The sequence below is a fragment of the Globicephala melas genome, chromosome 15 (assembly GCF_963455315.2).
Source record: "Globicephala melas chromosome 15, mGloMel1.2, whole genome shotgun sequence".
NCBI lineage: Eukaryota > Metazoa > Chordata > Mammalia > Artiodactyla > Delphinidae > Globicephala > Globicephala melas.
In genome coordinates, this window is record NC_083328.1 from 47,149,247 (window position 1) to 47,174,115 (window position 24,869).

The 24,869-nt window shown below is 39.1% G+C and overlaps 1 protein-coding gene across 5 annotated transcripts in view; it reads left to right on the forward strand.

Annotated features, from left to right (window-relative positions):
• The window catches only part of TASP1 (taspase 1), a 296,551-nt gene that overhangs the window by 198,564 nt on the left and 73,118 nt on the right, over positions 1 to 24,869 (forward strand). For all 5 annotated transcript variants that reach the window (XR_009559115.1, XM_060285375.2, XM_030872548.3 and 2 more), the window contains one exon: positions 8,057 to 8,130. Coding sequence is in view for 4 of the 5 variants with exons in the window: in XM_060285375.2 (XP_060141358.1) it covers positions 8,057 to 8,130 (74 nt within the window). In the remaining variant the exon portion in view is untranslated. Of the gene's footprint in view, positions 1 to 8,056; positions 8,131 to 24,869 lie in introns of those variants that run through there.

The following is a 24,869-nucleotide window of genomic DNA, read 5'->3' on the forward strand; positions in this document are numbered from 1 at the left end:
AAAAAATTTGTTGAATGAATGAAATCATGTTTCAGTATAACTTGTTTCACTGAATGCTTTTGTCTTCAGCAGAGAACTTCCAAGTCCCAGCCATTGGCCACTTATTTCATCAGTTTCTAATACAATAAAATGATAAAATAGGAAGAGAATTGAAATGTCCTTTGGGGCTTGTTTTACTCTTTGACCCACATCCCTCTCTTCCTTTTTCAGTCAGCATCTTTCTTTAGTCTTGAACAAATGGAGTGAGCCTTGGAAAGAGGGAATAATTATTTTCTTGGCTTAGCGTAAGTGGAGTTCTTTAGAACTCCATCCCCATAGCTCCCCAGACAGTTCAGTGGTGAAAGTTTTTCAGGGCAGCAAGCCAACTCAGAGCTACTTCATGGCCATAATGGGACATGCATTATATGAATCTTAAGGATTCCATGTCAGGACAGTAAAGCATCCTTGAATGAACCCCCTACTGGGTTATAAAGAACCTCACCACCCTGGGGGAAATCTGCAGAGACAAGAAGAAATTGTTCTATTTACAGTTCCTCTTCCTTCCCATTTAAAAAATGAATTTATCTTTATTTAATAAGGAGTAACTTAAACACTATGCAAAATGTCCTAGGGTAAGCCATTTGACCTAGGGCTAAGGAGTGGCAGCTGACTTGGCAACTGCCCAGCCCAAGACTGTTCTGATTTTAGAGTTTTGTTTTCCTTGCAAGAAAGTCTGGGATATGAAGCCAGGCAGAGAGGTTTGAAGTGGGTGTGGGAGCCAGTGCAGCTGGGGGTTGTTAACAACAATTGGAGAACAACTTTTTTTTTTCTTTCTTTTTTTTTTAAATGGTGGCTGAGGGCTTCTCTCTGGTCAAAAAAAAAGAGAATCTGAATAGAAAAAGCTTGCTTTGCAACTCTGGTAAAGAAATTTTGTTTGACTTAATTTAAACAGGATGACATGTGACTCAAAATGTCTCAGGCAGTGGGGGGACCCTAGACTGAAGTGGGGCTGCTCTCGAACATTATACCCCTAGGTGAATTCATTTGTTCCAAAGCATTAAATACAACTTTCCAGACAGGCTGGCCTCTAAGATTATGTACAAATCCATTCCAACTGTCCCTATAAGACCATTAACTTGCCATTCTTGAGGAACACACGTACAGCACATCCACACCTAATCTGTTCTCTGGCACAGGATCAGTAGTGTTGACGGTTTTTCACATCGTGCTTGTGTGTTGGGACATGATGTGAAGTCACTTGGTGGAGAAGAACCCTGCCAAATCCCTGTGTCCATCTTTCATATGTTAAACCCATAGCTTTAGGTGTTCTTAATGTTTTCTGATGGAGGTCTTTTCATGATCTGGACATCTCCAGTAGCCTCACCATCCCTGGGCTTTGGCTTTCTAAAAAACAAAAGCCCTTTTCAAATCAGTAGTTGAGGTGTAAACAGTCACCAGCCACTACCAAAGGAGCGTGGTCATTACCGAGAGGCCAGGCCTTCTCTAAATGGAAATCAGCTTGAGCTTGACCACACCAAACACTATTTCAGACAGCACATTCACAGGCTCAGACGTGCCACGCCAGACCACTCATAAACCCTGCACGTTGCTTGAGTTCATGGTCCCCTACATGTAATAATAACACAAGGAAAAATTCTGGTACTATGATATAGCATCTGCCCAGTTTGTTTGTATTATTATTAGAATCATTTTTAAAATACTGTTCCATAAAATTCAATTTTTTAGTGTAGGAGACAATTTTAGATTTAAAATTAAGAAATAAATTATAGACTTCTAGATATCACTGATGGTGAGAAATGCTACTTTTGTACTGAGTAGCGTTTAACATTTTAGCTTTTCTTCTATGTAATTGTATTTGAGCAAACTTTGTACTACTCTTGACTAGGTTTTAATTATAAATTGGCTTAATTAAACAATTTTGAGAGATCTTTGTGACAGAAGCTTTACCCTTGAGACAAATAAATGTTTTCTCATTTTTAAAAACTTACGATGGTTTCGGCATTTTTTATTTCAAATGGAAATAAGTATTTGCTTTGTTTTGTTTGTTTTGATTGCTCTTTGAACATAGCAGGTTTTGTTCTATATATATGTGGCCAGTATAAATTTAAGTAGGGGTTTATTCATGCCCCTTCATAAGATTTGTTCATGTTTTGGGTAGTCACAAGACATGAAACAATTTGAAAGCATCCAATCAGTTTCACATCATCATAAAGCATTTTCATGAAGGGCAATTAAAAATATATGGTAACATGTCATTACGTCACATTTCAGTGTATTTCAGAATGTCATAATCTAAACAGGGAAGAAATTAATTCTTCATAGATAAATTAGATTAACAAGGTAATTGAGATTCCTAGGTGTATTTTTTTAAAAATAGGACATAATTGAAAACAGGGCAAAATTCAAAAGTTTCAGAAGGGATGTATGGTGAAAAGTAGGTTGCCCCCCTCTCAACTTCGTTAATCACGAGTTCCCTGTCTAGCGATAACTGCTGTTGCTGCTTCCCAAGATTTTTTTCCAGAGACATCTCATGTATTTACAAGCATTGTCATCCATGGTGCCCTTTTATTTTCTTTCACAAAAACGGCAGCACCATCTTTATATGTCTTTCTCCACATTTACTTTTCTTCTAGATAAACGATATATTTTGCAGATTAGTGTTTTTTCCAACTGTAGCATGTCACATTAATGAGGTCTAATTTAGTGAGTCACGAGCAGAACCTTTTAATTGCAGTGCATAGAATATAAAGAACCCATGTACTAAGTGACAGTGTGTGGCGCTTTTTTTGTTTTGTTTTGGTTTTACTGTGGTTCATGGCAAAAAGTTTGAAAAAACACTTAGTGTGGATGGTTGCATATGATCCATGTAGAACTTTCTCTTTGTTCTTAATTACTTGAATAGTATTCCATTGTATAGGGTACCATTGTTCTTCGTATATGCTCCCACCAAAAGGCAACCATGCTATTTCCAGTTTCTTCCTAATTAGAACTACTTCAGTGAATCTCTGTGTAAAGATGTTATTTTGTACATGTAAAGGCATATCTGTAGACTAAATACCTAAAAGTAGAATTGCTAGGTCAAAGGGTATGTCATTTTGAGAAAAAGAGTCTGTCCTCATTATTTGCAGATTCATATTTGTGAATTTTCTTACTTTCTGAAATTTACTAGTAATTGAAAGATCAATCCTCCCGGCACTTTCCCAGGTCATTTGTGGGCATGGACAGAGTGGGGAAAAATTTGAGCTGGAAAAGTAGCAAAACTTACGGATTCATGAGATGACAACTGATAAAAAGAGCATGAGGGACAGCATTACTGTAAGGCTGAAAGCCAAAGAAATTCATGGGCAGGTCATCCAGGGTCAGGAAAATGTTAAGCTCTTCTTGGCTAGTGTATTGTTATAAAGAAATACTGCATAAAATTAATTAGTTATGAAAACATATATTAAATAAGATGTCTTTAATCAGAAACACACATAAAATAAGTTTACTTATCGATTGAAAATGCTGGGACCAGAGGCTTGCAGGAAACTAACCCTGTATTTCCCTTGGGAGCAGTGGCTCAGTATTTGCTAATTCAGTGTTTATGGTGAATTTATGGAACATAACTACTGCAAATTATAAGAATGTATTTCCATATGGTCATACTCACACCGTTATTACATGAGAGTGCTCCTTCCTCTACCCCCAGGTAACATAATGCTGTTTTGACCTTTTGGTGTCTGATAACCTGAATGTTGAATCTCTTGTAGTTTTAATTTTCATTTCTTTTAGTAGGAGAAACGTAGAACGTATTTTCACATTTTAGAGTGATTCATATTCCCTTTTGTTCATATCCTTTTGCTTTCTCTTTGGATGTTTGTCTTTTCCTTATTGATTTGTAGCAGATCTTTATATACTAAGAAAATTAGTCCTTTTTCTGTAATATGAATTGCAAATGTTTCCCCCAGCTTGTCACTCATCTCTTGACTTTTTTCCCATAGGGCAAAAGGTAATACTGTAAACATTTTTAATTTAGTCAAATGTATTATCTTGTTATAGTTTTAAAAGCTTACTTTAAGAGATATTTAAGAGTTCTGTTTGTGTTCGATGCTGTATGATTCTAAATCCTTTTCAAGCTGAGTAGATTTCAGAGTGAGAAAGCAATGGAGAATCACAGGTTTTAGAATCTAGAAGTCCAGTCTGAGTCCTAGGTTCTGCACTTGCTCAGATGGCCTCAGCCATGTTACCTCCCTTCTCTGAGCCCCAGGTTCCCCATCTAGGCTTTGCCGAGGTCCACTATGAAAGGCAGTGCCTGGCGGATGATAGATTCTCAATGTTAGTTCCTCTCCTGCCTCCCTGAAGTCCTCCACCAAGAAATAATTTGATAAGTTATTCATTAATAATTTATTAAATTATTGAGTTGACATACACTAAAAGAAATAAAATAAGATTTCTTTTCAAAAGCATTTTATAATTTAAATTTTAGACAATCCTGCTGAGTTTCTGAAGTCTGAACCTGAATGAGTGACTGATTTGAATTGTTGGTATTAAAAATACACATGAAAAGCTGCTCAACATCACTAATTATTAGAGAAATGCAAATCAAAACTACAATGAGGTATCACCTCACACCAGTTAGAATGGGCATCATCAGAAAATCTACAAACAACAAATGGTGGAGAGGGTGTGGAGAAAAGGGAACCCTCTTGCACTGTTGGTGGGAATGTAAATTGATACAGCCACTATGGAGAACAGTATGGAGGTTCCTTAAAAAACTAAAAATAGAATTACCATATGACCCAGCAATTCCACTACGGGGCATATACCCAGAGAAAACCATAGTTCAAAAAAGATACATGCACCCCAATGTTCATTTCAGCGCTGTTTACAATGGCCAGGTCATGGAAGCAACCTAAATGCCCATCGATAGTAGAATGGATAAAGAAGATGTGGTACATATATACAGTGGAATATTACTCAGCCATAAAAAGTAACGAAATTGGGTCATTTGTAGAGACGTGGATGGATCTAGAGACTGTCATACAGAGTGATGTAAGTCAGAAAGAGAAAAACAAATATCGTATATTAATGCATATATGTGGAACCTAGAAAAATGGTACAGATGAACTGGTTTGCAGGGCAGAAATAGAGACACATGTAGAGAACAAACATATGGACACCAAGGGGGGAAAGTGGCCGGGGTGGTGGTGGTGGTGTGATGAATTGGGAGATTAGGATTGACATGTATACACTAATATGTATAAAATGGATAACTAATAAGCACCTGCTGTATATAAAAAAAATAAAATTCAAAAAAAAATAATGCATCAGTACCATGCACCTCCTTTGTTTGTTTGTAAAAAGAGTGAATGAAGACTGAATTTCTAGACATTGAGTTACTTTCTTTAAGAACTCCTAAATTCTGTATCTAGAAACTTTATTGAAAACCTTTCAATAAAAAAATATTTAATGTGGTCAATCAGCACACCCAGTTTATTCTGTTTTGTAAGTCTAAATTTTTCACGTGTTACATTTCCTTAAAGCAGGCTCTATTTTTAGAGAGAATAATGCAGTTTGAAATTGTCAGAATTGTGTCTTAAAAAAATAATGTGCAGTGTTTTTATCCTTCCCTTTCATGATTAGATTGACTATATATTTCCGTGTATTTTTCTTGGCTAATTCATGAGCAGTTACCACCTTAATACTTGGGGAATAAGGAGAGATCACAATGTTAGAAATTCCTGAACTTTGTATTTAACTACAACAGCATTGTCACTACTCGAGAAATTCAGTAAGGCTTGAGTGCCTTTGCTCTATTAGGCAATTCAGAATATCCCAGACCTTGCTCTGGACTTCAAGGTTTTTGAAGTTCAAAGCAGATGTGTTAGGAAGAAAAAACATCTGGCAAAGAGAACTTGCTTCATTGCGTGACACTGTTTTCCTGCACTCATCAGCGGAGCGTCTGTGGAGCAGGTTGGCAGGTTTGAGAATTAATTAATGATGAGGGAATGAGCCACTCTGAGGAACTCAGTGTCGCCCCTTCTGCTTCTTTCTTCCCCATGTGTCTGGCAAAGCCTTCAGAGTCTAGGACCAGAGTCTAGCTGAGCCACAGTTGTGTCTCAACTCACACACTTGTCTTCAGGCTTAATTAGCTCGGAGACGTAAACAGATGCATGGCCCGGGACCCAGAGGGTTGGTGTTGAGCAAGGCAGTTTTTATTATTGGGGACTTTTGAAATTTTTGTGAAGTGCATCAAAACTTTAAAAATGCCTTTAAAAAAACTTAGAATTTTGAAAGTAAGTACTTGAAGGTGACAAAGCTTTGTGTGTATCTCAGTATTTTTCTTTCTGTAACTTTTAATTTAGATATAATTTCAAACTTACAGAGAAGTTTCGAGAACAGTACAAGGGACACCTGTGATTTCTTTACCCAGATTCACTCATTTTCATTTCCTCCATTTGTTTTTCCATCTCCACTTCCTCCTTCCTTCCCTCTTCCCTTTACACACACACACACATTCTTGTACATTTTTTTTCTGAATGACTTGAGAGCAAGGTGGAGAGATCCGGTGTCTTTACTCCTAATACTTCAGTGCTTATTTCTTAAGAACAAGGTTGTTCTTCTAAATAATCACAGTATAGTTGTCAAAATCACAGAATTTAATATTGATGCCACACTGTTTGTTACCTAATCCATAGTCCATTTTCAAACTCCATTAGTTGTGTCCCTTCAAGCACCGCCTGTCCCCGTCCAGGCTCCATCCCAGGAGGACACATTGCCTTTAGTTGTCATGTTGCCTTTGTCTTCTTTCTTTATTTTTTTTGGCCACACCACGCAGCTTGTGGGGTCTTAGTTCCCCGACCAGGGATTGAACCCAGGCCCTTGGCAGTGAAACCACTGGACTGCCAGGGAAGTCCCTGGGATGCCTTTAAATGGGAACAGTTTCTCAACTTTCTTTGTATTTTTTGACTTTGATATTTTTTGAAGAGTTCAAGCCAGTTATTTAGTAGTGTTCCTATATCAGATTTGTGTGGTGTTTCCTCATGCAATTCTGGTTCTGCATTTTTGGCAAGAACACCGCAGAAGTGGCAGTGAGTCTCAGGGGGCACATTGTGTTGATTTGTCCCTTAATTGGTGATGTTGGCTTCCATCATTGGATTAAAGTGAAGTCCATGGGTTTCTCCACAGTGAACTTATACTTTGCCCCTTTATACTTCATAAGAATTTTGTGGAGAGATCACACTGAGATTATGTAAATAGCCTGTTCCTCTTTAGATTCTCCTAGTTTTAGGAAGTGTGATGGCTTTCTATTCTGTATTTATTAGTTGGCATTCTGCTACAAGGAATTGCTTTCTCTTCTCCCCCATTTTATTTATTCCTTTATGTGTTTGCATTAGTATGGGCTCGTTGGTTTTAATTTTGTTCAGTGGTGTTAATTCTTTACTGTCATTATTTATTTTGATACTTAGATTGACTCAGATATGGTCAGTGTGAGTTCCTGCAGGCTGACCCTGGGTCCTTTTGATAAGTCCTCCTCATTCTTTGAGCACTTCCTTATTTTCTGGCATAAAAAGATGTTCCAGATTCATTTAATATTTTCTCTGCCCCAGCCTTGGAATCAACATTTCTCCAAGGAATCCTGGTTCCTTTTCATGGAGAATGGTATTTGAAAACCTAGACCCTGGGGGGTGTGTGTGTGTGTGTGTGTGTGTGTGTGTTTTAAAGGAAACTACGTTATAGGATATTATATTTACTAAATCATTGTGTACTGTATGTATGAGTGTGTGTGCATGCATGTGTGTTGTTTAATGTTACAAGTTTCAAACAGAAGAGCATTTATTTTACATGTAATACTCATAAGTTTTGACAAGTAAGAAATACATTTTTCATTTCACAGTAAACGGTATTACACGGTTCTGAGTACTAAATCATCCTGACATTTATGAAGGAGCGAATGGAAAGTAGGGAGCCCGAGTGTGTTAAATATAAAGCTATCTTTAACTGTTGTATTAAAAAGCAGAGATTTATTTTCCATCTGTGATCTGAATGTGCCTATTTGTGTTCTCTTCCATGGCAGTGGAATTTCTGTGGAGCCACACGACGGAGAGCATGTGTGTTGGATATATGTCAGCCCAGGATGGGAAGGCCAAGGTAAGTGGGAAAACGGGTGCATAATTGGAAAACCTTGCAGCCACTGTGTGAACCTCTAACCGGCCAAGTGGACACAATGGACTTTTTTCAGCCTTTCTGGGCGGTAGCTCTGTGATCTTTATGAGAATCTGATAAAGAACAATTAACGGTCCCAAAGAAAACTAGCAGATCTTTCTTGCTTTTGATGATGGAGCAGGGGAGATTAGGACAAACCTTTTATTTTTTTTTTATACTCTTGTTCTTCTTCATCCACTGTGAATAATTGGAAAAGAAGAAACTGGGGATTCGGAAGAGAAAATGGGTGTACCGCTTATGGCTGGCAGGGCTGGGTGATTTTGCAAGGAGGATGGGAATAGCTAAAGGGGAACGAGGCAAAGTTAGCTGAGCACTTGGACCACACCCTGCGTGTGTGAGGGCAGAGATGCCCAGCGTCCTTGCAAGGACTACCTGGCTCGTGCTCCGGTGTGGTCTGACACAGCATCCTCATGGCAGAGTCAAAGGTCTGTGCCCCGTGTGCCACGCATCCCAGGCCCTCATCCCTCAGTGAGTCACAACATTCACAGAGAATGTCCACGCAGCGCCCCTTGAGTCACTGGGCTTCCCTGCACTCAAGAGGGGTGAGCCTGGGAGTCAGAAACATTATTTGTGGATTCATTTTATACTGGCCTCATGTTCTTCTTGTTCATAAAATTTTTAGGAACAGCTGTGGCATATGATGTTTACTTGGCATTAAAGTACCTCAATTACAAAGCTGTAAAGCCTTTCTTTCAAAGGACATGATTTATTTTACCCATTTGGAAATGCAAGTAAGGAAACTTCTGATGTACACTGTCTGATAGAGATGGGATCTTAACAAATTGAGGCTACAAGTAAGAAAGGGTAACTTCTTGCTTATTGGTCATATAACACCCATCCACGCTGGCCTCTGAATATTACCCAGAAAGGTAGTAGCATCACAGGGCTTTGTGAGGACAGCGTACGAGAGCTTTGTTCCATAGTACATAGAGAAAAGAATTATAATGGCTCATTTAAAAAAGGTGATTTAGAGCAACAGCCAGCTCTACCCACCACCAGTCCCTCCCATCAGTAAACTTCCACAATCCTCTTAGATAGCCTCATCCACCAGAGGGCAGACAGCAGAAGCAAGAAGACCTACAGTCCTTCAGCCTGTGGAACAAAAACCACATTCACAGAAAGATAGACAAGATGAAAAGGCAGAGGGCTATGTACCAGATGAAGGAACAAGGTAAAACCCCAGAAAAAAAAACTAAATGAAGTGGAGCTAGGCAACCTTCCAGAAAAAGAATGCAGAATAATGATACTGAAGATGATCCAGGACCTCGGAAAAACAATGGAGGCAAAGATCGAGAAGATGCAAGAAATGTTTAACAAAGATCTAGAAGAATTAAAGAACAAACAAACAGAGATGAACAGTACAATCACTGAAATGAAAACTACACTAGAAGGAATCAATATCAGAATAACTGAGGCAGAAGAACGGATAAGTGACCTGGAAGACAGAATGCTGGAATTCACTGCTGTGGAACAGAATAAAGAAAAAAGAATGAAAAGAAATGAAGACAGCCTAAGAGACCTCTGGGACAACATTAAACGCAACAACATTCGCATTATAGGGGTTCCGGAAGGAGAGGAGAGAGAGACAGGACCCGAGAAAATATTTGAAGAGATTATAGTCGAAAACTTCCCTAACATGGGAAAGGAAATAGCCACCCAAGTCCAGGAAGCGCAGAGAGTCCCATGCAGGATAAACCCAAGAGGAAACATACCAAGACACATAGTAATCAAATTGAAAAAAATTAAAGACACAGAAAAATTATTGAAAGCAGCAAGGGAAAAATGACAAATAACATACAAGGAAACTCCCATAATGTTAACAGCTGATTTCTCAGCAGAAACTCTACAAGCCAGAAGGGAGTGGCATGATATACCTAAACTGATGAAAGGGAAGAAGCTACAACCAAGATTACTCTACCTGGCAAGCATCTCATTCAGATTTGATGGAGAAATCAAAAGCTTTACAGACAGGCCAAAGCTAAGAGAATTCAGCACCACCAAACCAGCTGTACAACAAATGCTAAAGGAACTTCTCTAAGTGGGAAACACAAGAGAAGAAAAGGACCTGCAAAAACAAAGTGAAAACAATTAAGAAAATGGTAATAGGAACATACATATCGATAATTACCTTAAACGTGAATGGATTAAATGCTCCAACCAAAAGACACAGGCTCGCTGAATGAATACAAAAACAAGACCCATATATATGCTGTCTACAAGAGACCCACTTCAGACCTAGGGACACATACTGAAAGTGTGTGGATGGAAAGACTGAAAGTGAGGGGATGGAAAAAGATATTTCATGCAAATGGAAATCAAAAGAAAGCTGGCGCAGCAGTATTCATATCTGATAAAATAAACTTTAAAATAAAGAATGTTCCAAGAGACAAGGAAGCACACTACATAATGATCAAGGGATCAATCCAAGAAGAAGATATAACAATTATAAATATATATGCACCCAACATAGGAGCACCCCAATACATAAGGCAACTGCTAACAGATATAAAAGAGGAAATTGACAGTAACACAATAATAGTGTGGGACTCTAACACCTCACTTACACCAATGGACACATCATCCAAACAAAGTTAATAAGGAAACACAAGCTTTAAATGACACAATAGACCAGATAGATTTAATTGATATTTATAGGACATTCCATCCGAAAACAGCAGATTACACTTTCTTCTCAAGTGCACATGGAACATTCTCCAGGATAGATCACATCTTGGGTCACATATCAAGCCTCAGTAAATTTAAGAAAATAGAAATCATATCAAGCATCTTTTCTGACCACAACTCTATGAGATTAGAAATCTATTACAGGGAAGAAAACGTAAAAAACACAAACACATGGAGGCTAAACAATACGTTATTAAATAACCAAGAGATCACTGAAGAAATCAAAGAGGAAATCAGAAAATACCTAGAGACAAATGACAATGAAAACATGATGATGCAAAACCTATGGGGTGCAGCAAAAGCAGTTCTAAGAGGGAAGTTTATAGCAATACAAGCCTACCTCAAGAAGCAAGAAAAATCTCAAACAATCTAACCTTACACCTAAAGGAACTGGACAAAGAAGAACAAACAAAACCCAAAGTTAGCAGAAGGAAAGAAATCATAATGATCAGAGCAGAAATAAATGAAATAAAGAAAACAATAGCAAAGATCCATAAAACTAAAAGCTGGTTCTTTGAGAAGATACACAAAATTGATAAACCATTAGCCAGACTCATCAAGAAAAAGCAAGAGAGGACTCAAATCAATAAAATTAGAAATGAAGAAGGAGAAGTTACAACAGAACTGCAGAAATACAAAGCATCCTAAGAGACTACTACAAGCACCTCTATACCAATAAAATGGACAAACTGGAAGAAATGGACAAATTCTTAGAAAGGTATAACCTTCCAAGACTGAACCAGGAAGAAATACAAAATATGAACAGACCAATCACAAGTAATAAAATTGAAACTGTGATTAAAAATCATCCAACAGACAAAAGTCCAGGACCAGATGGCTTCACAGGTGAATTCTATCAAACATTTAGAGAAGAGCTAACACCCATCCTTCTCAAACTCTTCCAGAAAACTGCAGAGGAAGGAACATTCTCAAACTCATTCTATGAGGCCACCATCACCCTGATACCAAAACCAGACAACGATACTACAAAAAAGGAAAAGTACAGACTAATATCACTGATGAACATAGATGGAAAAATCCTCAACAAAATACTAGCAAACAGAATCCAACAACACATTAAAAGGATCATACACCATGATCAAGTGGGATTTACCCCAGGGATGCAAGGATTCTTCAATATACGCAAATCAATCAATGTGATACACCATATTGACAAACTGAAGAATAAAAATCATATGATCATCTCAAGAGATGCAGAAAAAGCTTTTGACAAAATTCAACAGCCATTTATGATAAAAGCTCTCCAGAAATTGGGCATAGAGGGAACCTACCTCAACATAACAAAGGCCATATACAACAAACCCACAGCAAACATCATTCTCAATGGTGAAAAACTGAAACTATTTCCTCTAACATCAGGAACAAGACCAGGATGTCCACTCTCACCACTGTTATTCAACATTATTTTGGAAGTCCTATCCATGGCAATCAGAGAAGAAAAAGAAATAAAGGAATACAAATTGGAAAAAAAGAAGTAAAACTGTCACTGTTTGCAGATGACATGATACTATACATAGAGAATCCTAAAGATGCCACCAGAAAACTACTAGAGCTAAGCAATGAATTTAGTAAAGTTGCAGGATACAAAATTAATGCACAGAAATCTCTTGCATTCCTATCCACTAATGATGAAAAATCTGAAAGGGAATTTAAGGAAACACTCCCATTTACTACTGCAACAAAAAGAATAAAATACCTAGGAATAAACCTACCTAAGGAGACAAAAGACCTGTATGCAGAAAACTGTAAGACACTGATGAAAGAAATTAAAGATGACATAAACAGATGGAGAGCTATACCATGTTCTTGGATAGGAAGAATCAATATTGTGAAAATGACTCTACTACCCAAAGCCATGTACAGATTCAATGCAATCCCTATCAAATTAGCAACTGCATTTTTTACAGAACTAGAACAAAAAATCTTAAAATTTGTATGGAGACACAAAAGACCCCAAATAGCCACAGGAGTCTTGAGGGAAAAAAACGGAGCTTGAGGAATTAGACTCCCTGACTTCAGAGTATACTACAAAGCTACAGTAATCAAGACGATATGGTACTGGCACTAAAAGAGAAATATAGATCAATGGAACAAGATAGAAGGCCCAGAAACAAACCCTTGCACCTATGGTCAACTAATCTATGACAAAGGAGGCAAGGATATACAATGGAGAAAAGACAGTCTCTTCAATAAGTGGTGCTGGGAATACTGGAAAAGCTACATGTAAAAGAATGAAATTAGAGTACTCCCTAACACCATACACAAAAATAAAGTGGAAATGGCTTAGAGACCTAAATGTGAGACCAGACACTATAAAACTCTTAGAGGAAAACATAGGAAGAACACTCTTTGACATAAACCACAGCAAGATATTTTTTGATCTACCTCGTAGAGTAATGGAAATAAAAACAAAAATAAACAAATGGGACCTATTGAAACTTAAAAGCTTTTGCACAGCAGAGGAAATCATAAACAAGATGAAAAGGCAACCCTTAGAACGGGAGAAAATATTTGCAAAACAATCAATGGACAAAGGATTAATATCCAAGATATATAAACAGCTCATGCAGCTCAATATTAAAAAAACAAACAACCCAATCCAAAAATGGGCAGAAGACCTAAATAGACATTTCTCCAAAGAAGACATCCAGATGGCCAAGAAGCACATGAAAAGTTGCTCAACATCAGTAATTATTAGAGAAATGCAAGTCAAAACTGCAATGAGGTATCACCTCACACCAGTTAAAATGGGCATCATCAGAAAATCTACAAACAAGAAATGCTGGAGAGGGTGTGGAGAAAAGGGAACCCTCTTGCACTGTTGGTGGGAATGTAAATTGATACAGCTACTATGGAGAACAGTATGGAGGTTCCTTAAAGAACTAAAAATAGAATTACCATATGCCCAGCAATCCCACTACTGGGCATATACCCAGAGAAAACCATAATTCAAAAAGACACATGCACCCCAGTGTTCACTGCAGCACTATTTATAGTAGCCAGGTCATGGAAGCAATCCAAATGCCCATCGACAGACGAGTGGATAAAGAAGATGTGGTACATATATACCATGGACTATTACTCCGCCATAAAAAGGAATGAAATTGGGTCATTTGTAGAGATGTGGATGCATCTATAGATTGTCATACAGAGTGAAGTAAGTCATAAAGAGAAAAACAAATATCGTGTGTTAATGCATATATGTGGAACCTAGAAAATGATACAGATGAACCGGTTTGCAGGGCAGAAATTGAGACACTGAAGTAGAGAACAAACGTATGGACACCGTGTGGGGAAAGCGACGGGGGTTGAGGGTGGTGGTCTGATGAATTGGGAGATTGGGATTGACATGTATAGCCTGATGTGTGTAAAATTGATGACCAATAAGAACCTGCTGTATAAAAAAATAAAATAAAATAAAAGTGATTTATGGGTTTAGAGCAACATTATCTAAAAGAATTTTCTGTGTTGATGGAAATAATTTATATTTATAGTGTGTCCTCCTATATGATAGCCACTAGACACATGTGGCAATGAGCGCTGGAAATGTGGCGAGTATGCCCGAGAAACAGAAGTTAAAATTTTGCTTAAATGTGAATAGCCACATGTGGCTATTGGCTACCATACTGAACAGCACCGGTTTAAAGAAAGAGTGGAAAAGTGGCTCTCTAAATAAATATTTTCAAAACATTCTTTTTTTCCCAATTGCAAAACGGTTCCAAAATATAAAATAGGCCTGATAAGCCATAAGAATCCTTGCCCAAGAATAGCTTGCAGCCAGTTAAGTTTCTCTCACCCTTGACATGTTGAATCTGGGCTAAAATTGCTTTTTAACAAAAAAACGTGGAAGAGGTGGACTTCAATAGTGGAGCTGGTCTGAAACCTGTCTGGTGGGAGCGGTCAAGTTATTAAGTCCCGTTTGCAGAAATGTTCCTGTTATCCCTGCTGGTGGCCTGTGGAAGACACCTTGCTATTTAACATGAAATATGGGAGGAAAGAGAGTGGAGAGTCCTGCCTTAAGCCCAAAGATATTTGGCTTCCAGTTGCATCGCTTGACATCTGGTGGACGTGGTTTTCATATTGCTGGTAAATTCTCCAGCTGTTGGTATTGATGGGCCAACAGATACAGCTGCTCCTCTTGCCTCACTTGTAAATTATGTGTTTGACCTTCCTTGCAGAGAGTTCATCCCTTTCCCTTTCTTCCTCCTTTGAGCCTGTGGCAACAAATGCTTTCCCCCAAAAAACCAACCAAACAAAAAAACCCCAAAACACTAAAGCTTTGGTTGCTGAATTCTATTGATAAAAAACAAACAAACATCTCTTCTGTCATAAAGCCTGGAATTTTATTGTATTGCAAGTATGACAAAGTTATAGATGACAAGCTGAGCTCAAAAGAGGAAAGAGGGGCTATAGCAAAGTTTATATTCTTTTTAAGAGAGTAAGCCTTTGGCCTACCCCCTGGTTTCCTGATTTCTGTGAAAGAATTATTGAATTAGTGGCATACCCATTCAAGCATGATGATGGGTTTGTGAAACATGCTCTCATATGATATTGCAAACCACAGTAGCAAAATGAGAAAGAAGGCATCTTTATTTTATTTTACTTTATTTTATTTTTGGCCGTACCATGTGGCATGCAAGATCCTAGTTCCCTGACCAGGGATCGAACCCATGCCCCCTGCAGTGGAAACACGGAGTCTTAACCACTGGACCGCCAGGGAAGTCCCAGAAGACCTCTTCAAAAATTGAAACAACAACATTTTTTTAAATTTAAAAACTACTTCTGAAAAGTTTTTTTTTTGTTTTTAATTTGCCCTGCTTTCCAAAAATTGCCTTCTTTCTGCTTGTTACCAAACTCAGAAACTAAAGCCACCTGGCCATTTGAACATTTTATATAAGCTAACTATGTTTAATCCAGGTTAATACCTTGAATTAAAGTTCACCTCAAAATTGTACTGCTTCAAAAAGGCTGGATAATAACTAATATCATTATAACCAGAATCCATATGTAATTTGAATAAATAGAGGTAGGTTCTTTTATAAGTTTCTTTCTTTCTTTTTTTTTTAATAGAATGCTCTTGTAGTTGTATCCCTTAATTTAATTTCTAAACCCCTTCTGTAGCATGAGTTAAAGAGATTTCTTTTTATTGAACCAAAATTAGGGCATTGATACCAGTTGGATATAAAAATCAGATTGCCTGTATCCTACCCAAGATAGCAGACAGTTAATGAATGGTTTTTAATAAACACCCAGTGTGTATGGACTACTATAATAAAAACAGATGTTAACATTGGCATGGAACTTATTCAGGTATAATAAGTGAAACCTAGGTTTCTTTTCCTATGTAGAGGTCATTTTTTATAACACAGTGAAAATACTGTTATAAAAATTAATCCTTGAGGAGGAGCAGGCTATTTTATGGTCGTAAGGTGTTTCCTCACAGATTCTTATTAGTTACAGGGGAAAATAATAAGTATATTTTGGAGAAACCAGGCAATAACTTGACCATGTGATCAAAACTAATGTCGTGAGTGAGGGGCAGATGGACATATCATATGCCTCTGGATGTGAGAACCTGAGAAAGACACAACATCACTTTTGCAGTATCCCATCTGGAAGTGCACAGACTGAATCTAACCACAAGGAAACATCAGACAAATTGAAAATGAAGAACATTCTAGGAAGAAAGAAAAAGGGGACTATATTCTTCAAAAATGTCAATGTCATAAAAGACAAAGGCTGAGGAAATGTCCCAGATTAAACAATGTTAAAGAGTCGTGACAACTAGTATATGCAATAACTGATCCTAGGCTGAATCCTATATGGGAGGGGAAAAATGCCAAAAATGTATTTTTAGGTCAATTTACAAAATGGGATATAGATAGTAGAAAATGTTGTATCATTTAAAATGTACTTGTTATAACTGTACTGTGGTATGCAGGGAAATATTCTTACCTTTAGTACAAACTGAAGTGTTCGGAGGTAAAGGGCCATAATTCTACAATATCTTCTCAGTGGTTCAGAAAATAATATTATGTGGATGGATGGGTGGATAGGTGGATAGATAGATAGCAGATTACAAAGCAAACAGAGCAAAATGTTAGCAATGGGTGAACCTGGGTAAAGAATGTATGGGTGTCCCTTGAACTATTCTGTAATTTTGAAATTATTTTCAAATAAAAAGTTTTTAAAAGCATCACCCTTTTATATTATGGCACATTTGATCAGTTCTTGCAATTGAAATGAACAAGTATTGGAATGGATGCAGTGCCAGGCAGCTGGAGCCTAGGTTCCCCCTTCACTCCTTGCAGACTATGTGATTCAGTGTGGTCGTTGTGCCTCTCTGATCTCAGAGGCCTCATGTGTAAGATGAGAGTAAGAAAACCTGACTCTGCCTTAAGTCCTTCCTGGGATCAGGCTTGATAGGAACAAGGAAACAGTCTTATGTGTCTGAATACAGATGAATGGACCCTGGTTAAGTCCTTTATATATTATGGGTATTGTATATATATGGCCCTTCCTCCCTAGATGTTTGCTTGCCATCTGCAAAATTCTAAATTCTACATTGCAGATTAATAAGCATATATGTTGCTGTTCAGTTTTTGGTAGGATTTTTGTAACCCCAAATGTATCTACCATGCCTTTTTTTTTTTTTTTTTTTTTTTGCGGTACGCGGGCCTCTCACTGTTGTGGCCTCTCCCGTTGCGGAGCACAGGCTCCTGACGCGCAGGCTCAGCGGCCATGGCTTACGGGCCCAGCCACTCCGCGGCATGTGGGACCTTCCCGGACCGGGGCACGAACCCCTGTCCCCTGCATCGGCAGGCGGACTCTCAACCACTGCGCCACCAGGGAAGCCCCATGCTTTGTTTTTTTGAAGATAGTTTCTGGGGCTTTTAAAAAATCTCAGTAAATGTCTGTGTACAAGGGACAGCACGGATGAGATTTCTGAGAGCTTTTTGATAGGCTTAACTTGTGTATCAAGGAAAGCCATGGGTGGATGACTTAAATATAAAACATGAGGTACATGGGACTTCCCTGGTGGCGAAGCAGCTAAGACTCTGCGCTCCCAATTCAGGGGCCCAGGTTCAATTCCTGGTCAGGGAACTAGATCCCACATGCATGCCGCAGCTAAGAGTTCACATGCCACAGCTAAGAAGCCCACGAGCCGCAACTAAGGAGCCTGCCTGCCGCAACTAAGACCCGGTGCAACCAAATAAATTAATTAAAAAAAAATGAGGTCCACAAGAGGGAGTTACCAAAAGAAGTGAGAAAAAGACTTCCAATTAGTATGAAGAAAGTCACAAGAGACTGTTGCCTCTACTCCCAGTAATGAGAATGAGCTGGATAAACTATAAAGTCATAGATTTAAAAAATTATCCCCAAAGCAGAATATGGTAGAAAAACTTAAATGAACTAAATTCCAGAAAGAGATAAGCCTTTCCTAGGAGAGAAAAAAGCTCTGACTGCTTCATTCCTGGCAAAGCAGCAGGAGGAGGGTTTTTTAAAGGTGTCAGCAAGACCATCTATAAAGAGGCAGTGTGATATACTAAGAGAATGGGCTTTGGAGTTAGCCAGACTTGGATTTCCATCCTGAAGCCCCTGCTTTGTAACCTGGGACAGGTTGCCTATCTGACCCTTGGTTTCCTTATCTTTAAAGTGGGAATATTACCGAAGCTTTCCGAGCATTCTGAATATTAATTGAGTAATAAACCCAAAGTGCATATAATAGAGCTACATACATTGTGATGGGTGATGGTTGTGGTGGTGGTGGTAGAAGTGATAGAGAGTCTCTCAGGGCTGTCACCTTGCAGCTCCGCAGCCTCATTTACACTGTAACCGTGTTCCCAAACGTGCTGTGTCCATTGCCTACCACAGGAGTGACACCTCCTGGATTTTCACCCTGCTTTCCTGGTGGAGATGGTAGGGGTTATTACATTTTGACAAAACGTAACTCTAGCTTGTAAATATAAACCAACTGACAAGTGAATTCAGAGATCCCAGAAGAGGAAAAAAAATTGTTTGAAGCTGCAGGAATAGACACACACACATACAGCCCTGCAATTCAGGCCAATATGGTAGTAACGGAGCCCTTTCAAAAGCTTTCTGACTAGATGTCTACCAACTTGACAGCATCACAAACTTAGGCTTTTAAATGAAACCTAAGTTGCCTGCAGCATTCCTGATAAGCTCACCTAACTAATTTTCCCTTTAAAAGTAAGAGGGAAGAATATTGTTTACTAGCTACTGTTGAGTATCTCTTGTGTGAACGCAGGCAGCCTTCCCAGATTCCTCTGAGCTCTAGACAGTGGAACACCTTTGGGTGTGTTGACCATGAGTTCCTTAAAAGGGACTTTAGTTCAACGATAGTGGCCAGTGACAGTCACTGGGTGGATATATTGGATCATATTTTAGATTTATGAAGAACCACTTAGACACAAGTTGGCCTTGGTCTAAGCCAAATTTTAACTGCTTCTGATAATCTAGTCCCCATGTTACTCAACAACTGAAGGAGTCTGATCCCTGGCAGTAAGCCAACTGCCCTGAGATGGTGTTAGGTGCTGCCAACAAGCTGTGTACTAGGAAAACATCCCAGACAGCTAAATTTGGCAAGTGTGCTTTATGGAACAGAAGGAAAAGTGGCTAATCAATGATTTTGCGTGTACCTTTTAAGCTTGCCCAGAATTTCAAATATAGAAAACTGCATTTCTTTTCCATGCTCTTAAGACTTCCAGGAGGATCCCATTGGGTTTATTTAGAAAGTTCTTTAGACAAACAGGAGAAGATTGTAGAAGGCTGAGTATGTGAAAAACAAACTTTAAGACACAAGTTTCCTCAGCCTCAAGTTTAGTTCTAAGAGTAGTTGGTAATTTTATTTTTGCCTAATTAGTCTTATGCCATCAGTTTCTTCCAAATGATTCATTTGACATAGCTCCAAAGCAATAAATAGAATAAACGCAAAGAGGGAATTCACCATGTTGGCAAGAGCATAAATCTTCCCAGAGGTATTAACCATATTTATCCAAATAAATCTCATTTTAATCATGGTATAGGGTTAGATCTCTGCAAAGATAAATGTCTATTGCTTGGACTTGTAGACATTCCATGTTAGTTGGAAGGAAGTGAATAAACCTTTTTTTCTGGTTATAGTAACATAGAAAATAATGAAAACATTAATTTCTCTACCTCTATATACTTACATAGCCATCAGCTTACATAGTTCACATCAGGTGTGAACTTAACATTAGAATGTCACCTTGTTACCTTCTAGTACCCAACATTTTAGGTAAATATGTACCTTCCCAAAGCAGACACGTGCCTGCATTTTACGCACAGAACAACGCATAAGTGTGAGATGTAACTGAGACAAGCATTCATGAGAATGATCGGCCTTATTACCCACAGTGAGTAAGTAATGGTTACAGGATGGTCATTTCTTTCTCTTGGTTGAAAAGCAGTGGACAAATGATGAAAGGAATCTTTTCTTGTTTTTTTTTTTTTTCAATCTTAAGACAAAAAAAGCCATAATCTTGATCATGCCATTCTTGTTTCTTGTTAACTTTCTAACTTGAAACAAGGTATTGGTTTCTTTGATTGTAAAGATTCAGGATCACCCATTGATTTTATGTTGTAAGAACTTATATTATTTTTTCTTAAGTAGGTGAGTAGTGATGGGAACTGAATCTACAGGTATGCAGTCAGTATACACGGAGGTACTGATGGCCCCACAGGGCCCCACACACATGGGCATTCATTCCATAGATAACGCCTTCTATGAGTGGCTCCCTGTTGAGGTTGAGGGTAGAACTTTGAGTCCAGATGGTTGTTTGGATGCAACATTTTATCCCCACTCACCCTCCTCCCCAGTAACCTGCAGATTTGAGCTCAAAAGCTGAATTCATCAGCAGATCAGCATTTTTAAAAAAATTGAAAATGTTTACATAAAAAATTTGAACTTACATAAAATAGAAATTTTGAATAAAATTTTTATACAAGATTTAAATGTTTTAAGTTTTACATAAAGAGGTACAATTTTCTTCCTCCTGGCTTGTTTTCTCTCATAAGAGTAGATTTGGCCACACTGGGACCCACTTCCTACATGGCCATGATTAGTTGGAGCCAAGTGGTAGCCACCCTGTTTGGTGGGGCCTGGACATTCCATTCTGACAGTCCTACACCTGGCCTGTTTCACTTAGACAGGCATCGGAGACTGACCCGTGTTGTAGATTTTGAATGCTAAGCAAAGTCTATCTGCTGGAATACATTTTCATTCCAGTACCATTCATTCAAATAATATAGTTTCTGTCTTCTTTAAAGCCTTCATCTTGGAGCGTCCATTCTGTCTAATCCTAAGGATTAAAATTCTTCTCTGATGATTATTATGTATGATTTTTATGTCTTATAAGTAAAGCAGTGCTGTAAATTGGTGAAACTTTAACATTTTAGTAATAACTGAGACATTTGGATATGGTTCAGCTACTCTCTCTATTTGCATTCTTTTCAAATGCTTCTGGTGCAATAAGTGGTACGTATGGCGATTTACTTTCATGCTCTTGAGCTGTCATCACTGCGCTGTACATGTTTGGACTACACTGTCTGCTGCAGTGTTGAAGGCATGAAAAGAAACTTAATTTAGAATGAGGGTTGTGTTAATGCTTCGCTATTAGGAGATGCTCAGGGTACTTGGAAACAGCTTTTTCTTCACTTGAAATAGAAAATTAATCGTATTTTGAATGTACCTCCTGTAACAGATGAAAACCCCAATAATCCCGATTTCTTCCATTGATAGGTCTTGTGGATATTATGGTAAAATTTTGAACAGTTAGAACCTGCCCCGTTAAAAATGGAAGATCTTGGCAAAACAAGCTCTTACTAGGCAGTAATAAGCCCCAGTAGCCCCTGAATAAAACATGCTTCCAACCCAAATTTCTACAAATTTCCAAAGCCAGGTCAGACAGGAAGGACCCAGTCTTTAAGGTGATAACCTCTTAGGTACAACAAGTTCCTGAACCTCGCATTTATGTTTTTGTTCAGTAGGCCATACTTGGGGCAAAAAAGAAATAAATACAATCTATAAGTTTTTCACCATCAAAGATGACAAAAATTCATTTCTTCTTAACTTCAGTTAATCAGTATTAGAGCTAATCAGGGATTTATTACAGTGATTAGTAATGATTAACTGGGAAGGAAGCCTTGATTCTTTGGCTTTGAGATTTTAGCTACTAGAAAAAGTCAGTTTACTTAGGAGTACAGTTTTGATGAAACATAGCGGCTCATTTTTTAAAACGAAATATTTATTAAACAAATGCAATTGAGTGCCTATTATATTCAGGTACTTTCCTGGAAACATAATAGTGCACAAAAAAGCTAAGAATCTTTGTACTCCTGGCCTGACACACTAGTGGGGAAAATAATAACCAAGATAAATAAGGTGTATAGTATGTTTGTGATAAGTGCTAAAAAGAAACGTGAAGCTGGCAAGGATTTTAGGAAGTACGAGGGTTCCGATGTTAGGCAGGTCTCACTGAGAAAGTGACGTTTGAGTAAAGCCTTGGAAGATTTATGGGAGCAAGGCAAGAACGTCCCAGCATGGAGAACAGCAAGAGCAGAGGCCTTCAATCAGGAGTGAGTGTTCCGGGTGTGACGGAGGGACAGTGAGAAGGCTGGTCTTAGTGGGACAGAGTAAGCCATGGGGGACCAGACCATGTGGGTTCTTACTGGTCACCGTCAGGATCTGGGCTCTTCCAAAGCCCCTGGAGGATAGTGAGCAGAGGAGTGACAATGTCTGGCTCACATTTTAAGAGGCGACTCCAGCTGCTGAAAGGGAGGCAGCGTGGACGGCCATTGCCACCCGTGAGTGACGATAATGAGTTGGACTAGAACGTTAGCTGGGCAGGCGGTGAGGGCCAGTTGGCTTCTGTGTCCATTTTAAGAGAGAGCCGACAGGAGCTGCCGATGGATTGGACAGAGGCACGGGGGAAAGAGAGAAGACAGCAATGAGAATGGAGTTGCCATTTACCAGTGGGGGGAAGAAGGTGAGGAGGGAGGAAGCAGGCTTGAGGGGAAGTAGAAAGAGCTCAGTTCTGGATGTGTTCATTTGGAGATGCCTGTTAGGCATTGAATGGAGACGGTCAGCGTGTGGTTGGATGTGTGTGTCAGGAGAGAGGACTAAGTTGAAGATGTGTATTTGGGAATCTCAGCATATAAATGCTTTTTTAAAATTACAAGGCTAGGTGTGATCACCCAAGAGAGGGACCACAGCCAGGAGAAAAGATTTCTGAGGAATTGCTGTGTTGATAAGTCAGAGAGGTGAAGAACCCAGCAAAGGAGACTGAGAAATGGCCGTAGAGGCTGGTGGAGAACCAGAGGAGAGTGGGGTCTTAGAAACCAAGGATAGAAAGTATTTCAAGGCCAAGAGAGCGATCAGTTTTATCAGATCCTGTACTCTGGGCCCATGAAGTTAGGTCTGAGGACAGACCACTGGATTTAGCATTCGGAAGTCATTGCTTACCTTGGTAAGAGCCGTTTCAGTGCAGCGGTCAAGGCAGAAACCTGAGTGGAGAGGGTTTAGAGAGAATGGAAGGAAAGAAGCTGTGGAAACAAGAATAGACAAGTCTTTTAAAGTATGTTGCTGTAAATGGAAGCAAAGAAATGAAGTGGCAGCTGGAGGAGGAGGTAGTTCTGGAGAGTTATTATTCTTTCCTCTTTCTCCAGTGGAACCAGATGCTTCACTTTATGTCCAGAACACTGCACAGATAATTTTCTACAAAATGAGTTGAGGAAAAGTGGCCCAACTCTTGAGTCCTGGGGTACCCCAACATTTAGTGGCTGGGGAGGTGAGGAACTGAGGTCTCAGTATTAGAGTAAAAGAGAAGGGAGGTTTCATCACACTCTTTATAGGAGTTTGGGTGCAGCTGGAATTGAAGGACGGCATCCGTTGACATTTGGGATGAGCTGGCTTACAGAGTCCGTGGGTTCCTTTATTGAAGAGTGTCTGAACTTCATGTGCTCCCATGCCTGTCTGGCTCTGAGAAAAGTGGGCTGGGGCTGACATTTGACCAGGCTCCTTTTTTTCAGAGAGCCTCTCCCAGGACCAGCAGAAGCCAGCCTGGGAAGCCTTGCCCTCTCTCGTCTCAACACCTTAATAGTTCTTTGGTGTCGCACGGGTCAGATCAATAAGAAGTCAGGAAGCAGATGGTTTTGACGAGGAGAACTTTCTTCAAAGAGTTTGTTGGCGGTTTTTATTTTTACCCCTCCCAAATTCCTCACTGATAGATCAACTGAAATTCTCAGGAAATAGTCCATTACACAAATAGTAGTTTCACTCTTTATGGTAGTTTCAACATTAGCCTTTCATTTCTTTTCAAATACAAGATGCTCTTTTCAAGCTATAGTAAAATCCATGTTATCTGGCAGCTTACCAACCAGAAGACTGTTACTGACATTTTGGGTTTTCACTCAGTACAAATCATCTGGATGCTGAGTCTTCCCCACCAGGTTCTCCAAGAAGGGGCCACCTGGTTGTCTTTACCAAGGAAATGGCAGCCCAGGGCTTACCATTACAGGAGCGAAGGTAAACCCCCGGCCTTCATGCTGCACATGGGCCTGCAGGACTCGACTAGATCTCCTCCTCTTAGCTTCACACCTCCTGCTCCCATTAGCCCCTCAGAAAGAAATATCTGAAATATGAAGTTCCTTATATAAGGTGGCGCAGCTACCAAGAGGTGGAGCCAAGATTCAAGCCAGACATTCTGAACTTCAAAACCAAAGCTTCTAACCACGTAGTTGTCAGGAGAGGCCTAAGCTGGAGGTGTTTATTTGGGAGTCTCCTCATATAGGTGCTTTTTATAAAACTACAGGACTGGATGAGATCACCAAGGAGTGACCACAGATGGGAGAAGAGGGGCCTGAGTCCCAGGTAACTCCCATGCATTTAGCGTGGCGGGACCTGCAAAGGGGAC